Source organism: Lepisosteus platostomus, chromosome 4 (assembly GCF_059453375.1).
Source record: "Lepisosteus platostomus isolate fLepPlt1 chromosome 4, fLepPlt1.hap1, whole genome shotgun sequence".
Lineage (NCBI taxonomy): Eukaryota > Metazoa > Chordata > Actinopteri > Semionotiformes > Lepisosteidae > Lepisosteus > Lepisosteus platostomus.
Genome location: NC_142614.1, coordinates 65297871 through 65309682, shown reverse-complemented (window position 1 = coordinate 65309682; position 11812 = coordinate 65297871). Strand labels below are relative to the sequence as shown.

Sequence of the window (11812 nt, the reverse complement as noted above, 5' to 3'; positions counted from 1 at the left end):
AAACCAGTGCAAAAACTGCATTTTTTAAATTTCTTGAGTGCAGATTATGTTTCACTGTCTGTGCAGTATAACTGGAAGAACGTGACGTTACACAGATACAAGAAGATGCATGTGTTCTGGATCTTAAAAAGAATGAAAAGCATCTGGGAGAATGTTCCCTTGTTTCATCCCCACACTTTAACTGGCTCTGGTATTGGTCAGTGATGGGTAATAACAGTTCTACCATAGAGACAATGTAGAAGAAAGGGCAGGGCAAAAATCTGTTTTAAAAAACGTAGGCTTGGTGTTTTAAGTAATACATATTTATTCAGTTGCAGTTAAACAAAGGGTTTGGTTTGATTGTTACCAGTTTACTTATGTCTCTTAAAATAACCCTTGGAAACATGACTGGGAAGTTTCCTGAACAAGAGAAAACAACAGGCAACAAAAACACTGAGAGCCATCAGGAAATTCCCCTAAGTTCCTCTCCTAAGAGGAAGTTCTGACTGATTCTAAGTGCTTCATTTAAAAGGACTGTGGAGAATTGTGTTGACAAAGAGAGAAATCAATTCCAGCTCTGCATTCAAGAACCAAGCCAGCATATTTCAGCACCATTCCTAAAAAGCTGCATCTGTGTCTTCTAACAATGAAGTCTATGCATTAACACAGATACCATGAACATAACTGGGTTCACACATAAAACATTTCAATAACTGGAAGTGGCAGTGTGTTCTGGGTAAAGGAGGGGTTAAATGGAAGAACAATAACAAATTAAAACTAGAAAAAAAGCCTTAAATATTTCTAAAAAAATGCTAATCTTGTCTGACCATCGATTCTTCCTGGAACTTTTTCATAGGTGAGTTTCCTCCTCTTCGGCTGTGGTAAAAGTGTGTATCCTTCTGGAACAGACAAGATGAGAAAATATATGAAAGCTGCTACATAAAAAAGTCCATTTGAAGTGCCTGCTGTTAAATATCAATTATTTCATTGACACAGCCTCAAATCCTGGATGATTCTAGAAGGTGTTGTATAAGAGATCTAGATTTCCAGCATCTGACTATTAAAGTAGACCAAATATTTTATGTTGAGGGGAGTTTTACACTTTTATATCCAAATGATAAATATAGCAAATCAGAAATATAGCATCTTTTCATAGTAGTTAACCCGTCTTACAGCTTTTCAAGTGTGGGTCTGGGTTACTAGTTGACTTCAACTGGATTTCCCCAGCAATAGTACACATTTCACTCCATGGGTGGTCTCCCGACGAGTCGGTCAGAGCTCTTAGCCTTTTGGCAATCACTGTCTCCTGCAATGTGCCAGGTGCCTGTAGACTTGCAGTGATGCCTGTCCAACAATTTACCCCCTGTCAGGCGATGCGCAGCTGGCAAGGTGTCAGATGACGAAGGGCTCTGCAGGTGGGCGAGCTGCACATTGTGTTTCATTCTCTCAAGCAGGAGTAGGGGCTGTTACTGGGAAGATTCAACTCAAAACACCTGGCCCTTGGCGCAACATTTAACACTTACAGGGTCAGGCCTACTGTACCTGAAAATGCCTCTTTCTCGTCTGCTCTGCCTGCTCGTCTCTTCTTGTCGGATGTACTCCTGAGTGGCCCCAGAAGGTCTGAGTTGTCGCTCACATCGGTTTCATATCCTGTCTTAATGAAACTGAACACGGAGTCCACCATTACTCTTGGGGCGTGGCCAAAGGGACTGATGCTGCTGCCCTGCAGCGTTCCTGCCGAGACGCTTGAGGTAAACAGGCAAGGGTCCTCGTTGAAATCCACACCAAACTGAGACACTTCACCAGGGGAATTGGATTTTTGGTGACAGTAGTAGTCAACAGCCTCTCTCTCAAACTGACAGTCTATAGAAGGGCCCATATTGAAGCTCAGATCTTTGTCATAGGCTGGTGAAAACGCCTCTGCCTGTATTGGTCTTCCTGATGTCCAGTTTGAATGATGATGTCTTTCAGGCTTGGAATCGAAGTGTACGCCACAATACTCTCCCATAGATGTCAGATCACTGTCCTTAATGCGTTCCAGTTGCCAGTGACCTTGTGCACTGTGGACATGCAGCGGTGCATGAGACAAGTCTCTGAAATGACCCAGCTGTACAGTGCCTTCTGTTTCTTCAGGAACAGGAAAAGGCTCGTGATCTTTGCGGTACACTGCCATGTTCTCTACACTGACTGATCCACTTAATGGATGGTGCTCAGAATTCATGCCCTGATTTTTTTCTAAAACCTCTATCCAGCCTTGTGTGTCCTCTCTGCTGACCGGCCTAGGTCCTGAACAGGGTGAATACTCCCTTGAAGTGGCCTTCCCACAGGATTCCAGAGGAGAATGAGAAACGTTCATCTTGTACAGAGCAGTGGTGTCGCTGAAGAGCTATATGTGTAGATGGGGGGGGAAAGAATGCTAATTTAAGAGGTATCTCCTTTGTCATTTATCATATTACAGTAGAGTCTCAATTATCCGACCTTCGATTATCCAGCATTCTGTTTTATCCGACACAGCCAATCACCATGGTGTATAGTACATACTGTACACTCTTCGTGCGCGTGCATAATAGCTTGCTTAATCCAATGCTGCTCTGTCTCGCCATGTGTTGCGTACTGCCGTTGATGTAGATCCTTGCTGATTGCGTGCTCATCATTATTATTTTTCCTATTGTATTTTCAAAGCGGCACTCCCTTACGTTGAACAACAAGAGGAGGCAACTGCTACTGATGGCATGTTACTAAGACGCTGGCGAGACCTTGCCGCAGGGAGGAGAAGCACATCTGGGAACAGACTGCAATCACTCATTTATTAAAATAATTAACAATAGTTCTCTACTCTGTTATTTTAGTATTGCAGTAGATTGATAAACCAGATTTCATACTTATACTGCGCTTCCATTAATCTATGATTTGCCTACTCAGTTTCCGTATTATCCAACATTTTCAATTATCGGACATACTATCAGTCCCGTTTAGGTCGGATAATAGCGACTGTATTATATTTCATATTTTATTCATATTATTATTCACTGCTACTATGTGAGACATGGGAAAAGGTTTAAATTCCAGGTTACCCTTATCAACAGGAGCCACTGCATTAATATTCTCTTCTTGAACAGCAGGAAGGTCAGCCAGAATGTGGCCCCACTTCACAAACACCTACTATAGTAATGGAATCTAGTATGTTCCTTTTCATAAAAATAATCATAGGAAGTCAAAATTAACAAGGGCTCGACTTTCCACATGCCTGATGGACAAAATATTCAAAAAGCTAAACACAGTGGCTATACTGAGTGTAGCATCAACAATAAACAGATTGATAAGAAAATATCTAGTAACAAATTCAATCAGTTCTGCCCCCCAAAAAGTCATTAACGTGACTGTCAATAAACGTGGCTACAAGCATGAACGCAGCAGTAAGGTGGGTAAATGGTGATGGAGCAGATTAAGCAGCTATCCTTTTGTGGAGCTGTGACCATATGAAATTACTGTACCTTGATGACCTTGTGGGGCACTTCTGGGAGCAGCTCCTGCAGCTCAGTGAAAGAGGCCCCCAGGAGCCAGTCTAAGGATGGGGCCTTTTTCAGCATGAGTTGCGCCACCAGTGGGTTGATGCAGGGAAACGCCAGTAAGCTACTCTCAGCCTGCAAGTAAGCACAGAGAGGTCCCTGACTGTGCATCAACCTTCTTTTCTGCAGTGCAGCATGCAGAGGAAAATACCTGCTCCCAGGAATCAGAGAACATACCATACCACATGTCGGACCATTCCCAGTATTTTGGGCAAGGTAGGCAACTCTTATGGAACATATCATTCTTGAATATTCTGGTAGAGCAATGTATACACAGTGTATCAGGAAAGTCACTTTGTAAACTTTACATACAGTAATTTGTCCACTTCAAATACTGTAGTAAAAATGTGTCCTACGGTCCAGTGAAATCCTGTATACGTACAAGCGCTTCCAGGATGCTGCACTGAATCAATGTGACCACCATCTGTGTTCACGTTGACTTGGGTTCACTCTTGAACACTAGTCAGTTCAGAGCCTTCTGGTGCTGCTGTTGTTAATGGCAATTTATTCCCTATAGTGTTATTTAAATTTTGAACCAATTATTATTGCTCTTTTGTGCCTCCTCAGTTGTTATTATACCCTTCCAATGAACTTAAAAAAACTTTACTGGTGTAGCGAATTTGAATCAGTGCCCAATATCAGCTTTAGTTCATCTATGTCCTGTTCAGGAATATTGTGGCATTTGACATATTTTCTTTAAATTATGCTGTTACATTCCAAGTATTGGTAATATTCCATAAATGGGTGTTCAACTGATTGGAGATGGATTTGCCTATCATTATCTAAGTTTAAATGAATGAGGGGACTTAGATAGTTAGAAATATGAGCATTTCCAGCAAAATATTGTCATTCACCTCCGTGGGCACAACAGAAAGCCAAGACCTGTCTAGCCATTTCAGCGGGTCTATCTCGGATGACATCAGGGTGTGACTGGCTATCTGGCAAATCAGCATAGCTGTCTTTTCAACTCCAGGTGCAATCAGTACCTGAAAGGACACAAATCTCCAGTAAAACACCTGCTGCTGTTGTGATTTCACATGAAGCCACTGAAAGGATACAGACATTCGGGATGAAGTCAAAAGGTAATCTTGCACTTCTCTTTTCTTACATTTAAACACCAGCCTGCTGAGTGCCTTTTTCGTGCATCTTTTTTAGCTCCATTCCCTTCACCCCATCTTCACACTCTGAACAGCCTCCCTGGCTCATTCCTCACAAGTGAGAAAAGTTTTGACGTTCTTAACCTTAAGACCAGGGTAGTCATTTCCTCAGCTGGGCGAGTTAACGCCAAACATTGAAGTAGTAAATAAGTTATCTCTTAATATTTGCTGTGTTGTGGTAACTGGAATTTGACCGAACATCTGAACTAGAATTAGTAGCTTACCACAATGTATGGAATAATGCTTCATATTAACAGAAAAACATTTCAAAAGCAGATTAAAGCATTTTTTAAATAATTAGCCACTCTCTGCTACTTCAGACCTGCTTGATTATGCCATAAGTTAAAGAGGACAGAATGTCTGACTAAAAATCAGCATTCAAAACGTCAGCATTCCAGAAGATAATGTGAGTGACTCACAGTTTCTGTGCATCTCTGCAAATTCAGAAATTTTGGCTGGAAATTTGTTTGGCCAGACTGCAGAAACTTACCAGATGCTTAATTTGGAAGCCTGAAGACTTTCCTGCCTTCAAAAATGCACTGGATTAGTTCAACAAATACGTAAATAAAAGTGCAACAGATAGGTAAAGCTAATAGAGAATAATAAGAATTATGAGGGGAAGAGAGTATTAGTTTACAGGGAACTGTAGATGTTTAAGCTGTTCAACTTAAGTCTGTTCTTTGTTGTTGTTTTCATCCCTTTTCCTTTAGTTTCCAAATCAGACATCTTTTGCAAGGGTACTGTTCTTACGCGGAATTGTTGTCATGCTCTGTTGATTGCTGTCTGCGTATTTATGATATATAAATCATTGAAAAAGAATGAAATAACAGTAAATTCAGCATTCAATAGCACCACTTCAGTTCAACAGTGCTGTCACACTGAGATGTTTCTTTGATGTGTGTCCAATTCTTACTTTCAACGTCACAGAATGCAAGTGAAAAAAAGACTGCCAACACCTGTGGTTTAAAAAGCACTTTCATTTTTGAACCCACAGATCTGTTGGCACGAAGCTACATTTTCCAACTGCATCTGAGAAATGTGCTTTTCCTGCCAACAGTCACTCCCACTTTTAATATTTTTTTGGTGTTAGGAAGAGATTTATTATCTTAGCCATGGATATTTCACTGAGGTGCTTTACAAAGAACAATACATCAGTCTGGACTGCAGGAAGATAAAGACCAGAATCTTCTATTCAAAATCCAGTAAGAATCAAAATCATTTCCCTCACAATACAAGCATCAGCAAAGATGCCACAAGTTCTGGAAGTGTGTACAATTATAAACTGGCCTTTAACTGTGGAATTAAGCAAAGGGTTCCAACTCTGGTCCTCTGGGCCTTGAATCCAGCAGGTGTTCTTTGTTTTTTTAAAGCATTACCAGCTTAAGGTTCCAGAGAAGGAATAATGTGATGCAACCAAACAATAACAGGTTCAATTTTATACTTCTTCCAGGCGAAGGGCCATTTATAACCTAAAGAGACACGGAAATCCTGCTGAATTCCAAACCCCAAATTACATACAGCATGAACGAAATCCTGGTATGTACAAAAACATAATATGCAATTACTTTCTTATGAGCATTCACATTCTCATAAAAAAAACATTCAGTTTGATGAAGCAAAGTACACACCATATCCAGAAATGCTCTTTCCAAAACATCAGTTCCAATGGAATTTTCTGTACAAAGCAATTACAACACATATTTCAGCTGCCATGGAAATGTCCACTGACCCGCAGTATTGCTCCTCTTCCAATTTAGAAACATGTGCAAGAAAGGAGATGAAAGTCTAACCTTGATCTCCAGATCCTCTGACTTCAGCCCAAACAGTACGACAGCAGCATAGATCAGCACCAGGTTGTTGAAGACCTCTGTGGTGAAACTGTACCTGGAGAGAACACAAGTGGGCACTATTGCATTCCTCTTCCCAAGTGCATTACTGAAGACACCTCACTGCCCTCAACTGCAGATATGCAAAGGACTTCACTAACTGGGTAAGTCCAGTGATCTTCCAATGAAAGGAAACAGCCTTTATTATACTTTCAAAACATTGTTTGTTGACGCTGTACAGATGAGACGTTGCAGACTGTTAAAGCTATTCAGAATGTGTTTAGGGTTAAAAGCTTAAAAATAGAACAATACTGTCTGTCTGCTCTGAAAATGTTAAACAGTGATGACACATTCTCACAATACTCTAGACTCATACATAAATACTACTGAGTTTCCATAATAATAATTATACATTTAAATAGCATTTTTGCATCCCAAAGGATCACAAAGCAATTTACACATACAAGTGGACCCACTTCATCTGCCTCTGAAGTGCTCATCCTCTTGGGTGATATATGGCAGCACTGCTACTCTACCGATCAAGTGAGAAAGTGAATTAAGAGTGAACTTTGGGAAGGCCTAATTGTAGAAGCTCACAGTGAGGCTCTTACAAACAGTGCAATGGGATCTTTAATGGTCAAGTTGTAAGGACAGTGGTTTAAGGTCTCATTCTAAGGATGGGAGCTCTGATAGCACAGTGCAGTGACAGGGAACTTGATTTACAATTTCCTGTCCAGGGGGAAGAGTGCCACCTACTGGTCCACCTGTGCCACTTCCAGGAGCAACCTAACTTTCCTTAGGGGTACTGTCCTAATAGTGACAAGGCCCAGCCTTGCTTAGATTGAGAGCAGGGTCGAGACCAGGCTACAAGGTGGTAACATCGCCAAACACCAAACAACCATAAATACTATACAACTAGAATGTTAATGCTGTACACCTAAATATACTAAAAACTAAACTACATTAGTTTTTTTAGATCAGATCCTTGCAAGGCAAAAAGTGAATTTTACAATTACAAGCTGAGAATCCATGTGAATTTTAAAAATACTGCACTTTATTCAGACTAAATTGAAATCATACTCTAGAGTCACAGGCTATCCAGGTAGAAATGAGTGAAAATAAAACCCAAAGGCAGATAGCCTTCCTCCGGTAGCACATGCATGGGCACAGTACTCACTCTGAGTCCAGGCCATGTGAAGAGTAGAACAGAAGCCAGCAGCAGCTGTACTGCAGAGACAGGGCCATCAGTCTCAAGACAATGTGGTCAGAGGCTTTGTCCATCTTCAGCTCCCCAATGTCCTAACAACAGAATGCCCACACACATCGAGAGCAGATACAGGACTTTCAATCCCATCTGTGCATCTTCATCAGCTAGGCACCAGTTCCCTTCTTTACTGACAAAATCATACACAAGGGAAAGAACTCAGCTTTTCCTAATTTAGCACTCCCTGAAACAAGGGCCTAAAACCCTAAAACCTCGTCCAATAAAGCTTCGGTCCAGTCATTCTTATAGGTCATCTTCAATCCTTTACCTTTTAACAGTAAGGAACACTTGTTCCTCGCACCCGAAGAAAGCTCCACAGCCGCAATGTTGTTTTCTTTCTTCTCTTTTCAGTATGGAATAAAACTATTACTTATTACTTTGCATCACAGAATCATATATAAAAAGCATTATAATCCAAATCTATAGGATTCTTCATGCACGATTAGTGAACTGCATATGTTCCCTTCAAAATAGTAAATTAAAAAAAAAACACAGTATTTTAGGCAGCTCTATTGCAGTCATATTCTTTTGCTAGTTTAGAGGGACTTAAATAACCCCTCCTCCAGCAGGCAAAGGGAATTGATCAATAGAAATGATTTATTTCCTTCACCGTTCATTGGTTTGTTTTTCGAGTATAATTTGCACTAACAGTGCAATATCATATGATTGTGAATTAAATTAACAAATGCTTCAGTCACCTGAATGACAAGTGCGGTGCGTTCATCAACTGTAATCACTGTGTATCGATGAGGCCCTCCAAACATCTGCAGTGACTGCGCAAAGCTTCTCTCCACAACAGTGGTATTGTATCTGGAGGTACAGTAAATATGGTTTAAAATGGAAATACAAGGAAGGAAATTTTAACTCATTGTTAAATTAGCAGACTAACATGCCACGCTCTCTGTTGCATTCGAGGACTTCCTTTTGTAAAACAACCAAAGAGGCGATTTAAAAATCACTCGTGAATCCTAAATGTTAAAAGATTATCCTTGGTAACAATCACGCACAGAGTGTAACCACCTGATTTAGAAGTGAAGCGCTCCAGACACAATGTGACAAGCAGGTGGACACTGACCTGCGGTCTTCCTGGTTCCCGTGTGCAGTGACCTGGCAGATCTACAGTACATCACAGAAACCGGGACAGGTGAGCGATCTGACTGACCTGGACTCCAGGGTTTGCAGCAGCTCTGGGGAGTCTGAAAGCCCCTCGGTGGTCAGCAACACAACAGGAACCCCGAGATCCAGCAGCAGGGAGGACGAGCCATTTTGGGACACTTTTCATGAGGTGCCGCACACAGAGAAATAAATGACACTGTACTTATGTGACAGCTCATTGTCACTGAGATGAGCAAGTGAGAAGGACACTTTCTACATCTGCATTCCCAGCTGTCTTCCTAGTCTTTCTAGGCCAGGGCTTGTTGGACCATTTATGGCATCACGAGGACATCTTCCTTGTTAAAGATTACAGCTCAGACTACCTGGCTACGTGCCTCAGGGACACTACCTACAGCACATCCTTTTTCATTTTTTTTTCTTACAAAGCTCTCTTTGAAAGCAAACTTCCAAACATGAAAAACAAACTTACAAAGACAACGAAGACAAAGCACCAACATCTCACGTCTCTCTCTCTTTCTCAGAGTAAACAAATATGTTTAAATTGACACATTTGTTATTTTAAGCCTGGTTGGATTAAACCGATTTTGTAGATACAGTTATGGTATGGGATATTACACTGGGCATTATACATTTTCTAGTAATTTTGCTGCGAATGTGGAGGTTTATAGAAAGGTGGAGTTTTTTTTTATTTTAATCTAAGTTCAAAAGCATATCACTAATAATAAACAATCATACATTTTTACAGAGATTGAAATCAAAATGCAGATGACTTGTGTGGACATAATTAGATCTGTGTATTCAGGAAATGTTCGTGTCAAAGCCACTGAAAACCAGTCTGTGACAGGATCAGCCATTTTTCCTGCCTAGTTGTACCTGAATTTGTAGAGACGGTACTGGGAATTTGAATTTTCAAAGCCATGTGACTGATGTTCTTCTCTCTGCAGAGTGCAGTCCAGCCTGAGTGGTCCATGTAGTCATACTCCACCACCAGGGAGAACTGCTGCCAGGGGAAATCAGCGTGGATGTGCTGACTGCAGGCTACCACACATGAACTTCGCTGGAGACTGACATCCAAACAGCCAGAATGTTAAAAAAATCTCACAAATGTTTTAGACAGTACATTCTGACTCCATGAGCTGCAGCTCTGCTTACTAATGGAAATTAAAGTGATGCTGATTCTTGGGATATATTGCATGTACAGTAACACAATATATACCAGTAGCCTCTTGAGGCAAAGACTGTCACTGATTTGGCACCACAGGATTAAGGTTCTGGAAATTCCCTAGTGTGGTGAAGGCTGCACTCATATGATTGAAGAATAATGTCTGCCAAGGACTTTGTCAGACCAAAGCAGGTCCACCTGACGTAACATTAAAGAAATCAGACTCAGCTTGATGGCAAGACGTGCGCATGAAATCTAAATGCCAGCTGTAAACCTGAAAATCTGTGACACTTTAGATGTTATTTAAAGAAACCAGAGAAGGTAGTACATTAGATGAATCCCTTAATATTGGATTTTTTTATAAATTAACTAGAAAACCTTAGTATGCAGTAAGAACACTACTGAAACCCTCAGGCCCATGAAAAAACTGACCAGTTCAGCACAACTCTGCAGTTCAGCCTGCTTTTTTCTTCAGGAAACACAGCTGCAGCGGAGAGACCTGAGTTCCAGAAAAACAACGATGAAAATATTCAGGATGCTTAATCATAGGACAGACCACAAAATTGTTTCAGGGATGAATCAGCCAGTTGTGGTTACATTGTGCATATGCCCACAGAAAAGCACAAAAATAGAGTTCCTGCAAGTACTCAACCCATAGCAAATTGTTTTTTTTTCAAATTCTGTAAAAACAAGTGTATCTTTTCTCTTCTAGACACATTTGCAATATACACTATAAGTGAAATGTGTCTCATAAAAGTCCTATTAAAACTAAAGGTAACAGAAAAATATGCAAGCATTTACTTGGTTGAAATATTAAGGCTATGAGCTGTTTTATTTACCTTTCACTTTATTGAGATTTTTAATAAGTAGAGCCCTCACACAATCTGAATCCATCCTTATAATGACAAGAACCTGTGTGAAGGAAGCAAATTAAACCACTCTTACTAATGGCTTTCCAGGCTCCTAATTTAATAGTACATGCAGACTTTCAGCAATATAAGACATTGTATTTAGCTAAAGTATAACAAAATCATTATGGGGCACTACTGTATATGCTTTTTAGACAATGTCAACTTTTCTTTTCTTTATTGTTCAAAATGAGTGTATTTTTTGTACTAATAAGTTTACTTTTTTCAAAATCTGAGTGATAGAAAAGGTTACATAAAGTGATGGCTATCTGGCAAAAGTGACATCCTGTAAGTAACATTCTCTATAACAGCCTTTTATGAATGTCTGCCATGATCATTTTACCATAGGATTCAGACGTTGAAAACATAATAAATACATAAAAATAAAGGTGCATCCTATGATAATCCTATGAATTTACCAAGACAAAATTTCATAAGGGACATAACACAGCAGCTTCAGGATCCTCCAAAATGTTGAAACATTACCTTCAAGGTGGGAATGCGATGTGTGTCCCCTGCAAACAATGTGCTATTGAATGTAAGGGGTGAGCTCATACAGTAGGAGAGAATTCTGACCCCTACCCTGACAATATAACACATATCATGCAAAGAACAGAGGACTGACATAATTAATCTTCATCGCTAAACACCTAATAAGACCTCTTCAAAATGCAGAACTGGGAATGCTTAGATGAAACCATCTGCTGACCTACTCCAACAGCTTTCAATTTTAACTTTACTGTACACTCCCCATGCAGGAAGTGTGCCAGGTTATTTTTAGAAGTAACGTGGACCTGTTTAACACTGATTTTGTGACAGAATGTGGCATGT

The 11812-nt window shown here is 40.3% G+C and overlaps 1 protein-coding gene and 1 long non-coding RNA gene across 7 annotated transcripts in view; one reads left to right on the top strand and one right to left on the bottom strand.

Moving 5' to 3' along the window:
- Positions 1-286: 286 nt before the first annotated feature.
- shoc1 (shortage in chiasmata 1) overlaps positions 287-11812 on the bottom strand; it is a 45926-nt gene continuing 34400 nt past the window's right edge. For 3 of the 4 annotated variants that reach the window (XM_088630273.1, XM_088630271.1, XM_088630274.1), the window contains 11 exons: positions 10913-10985; positions 10506-10572; positions 9785-9975; positions 8958-9069; positions 8494-8605; positions 7709-7830; positions 6496-6589; positions 4403-4534; positions 3474-3623; positions 1522-2365; positions 287-878 (listed from right to left, as the gene is read on the bottom strand). In XM_088630273.1, coding sequence (XP_088486399.1) covers positions 781-878; positions 1522-2365; positions 3474-3623; positions 4403-4534; positions 6496-6589; positions 7709-7830; positions 8494-8605; positions 8958-9069; positions 9785-9975; positions 10506-10572; positions 10913-10985 — 1995 coding nt within the window. In that variant the 3' untranslated portion in view covers positions 287-780. The remainder of the gene's footprint in view (positions 879-1521; positions 2366-3473; positions 3624-4402; positions 4535-6495; positions 6590-7708; positions 7831-8493; positions 8606-8957; positions 9070-9784; positions 9976-10505; positions 10573-10912; positions 10986-11812) is intronic. The other variant, XM_088630272.1, reaches the window with a different exon arrangement.
- Positions 3617-11365, top strand: LOC148673617 (uncharacterized). Of its 3 annotated transcripts, none has more exons than XR_015936069.1 (4): positions 3617-3764; positions 4522-4630; positions 6523-6695; positions 9856-11365. It is a non-coding gene; the product is annotated as an uncharacterized LOC148673617 (long non-coding RNA). The 3 variants fall into 3 exon arrangements; XR_015936070.1 differs by having other exon boundaries at positions 6523-8939; XR_015936068.1 differs by having other exon boundaries at positions 6523-11365.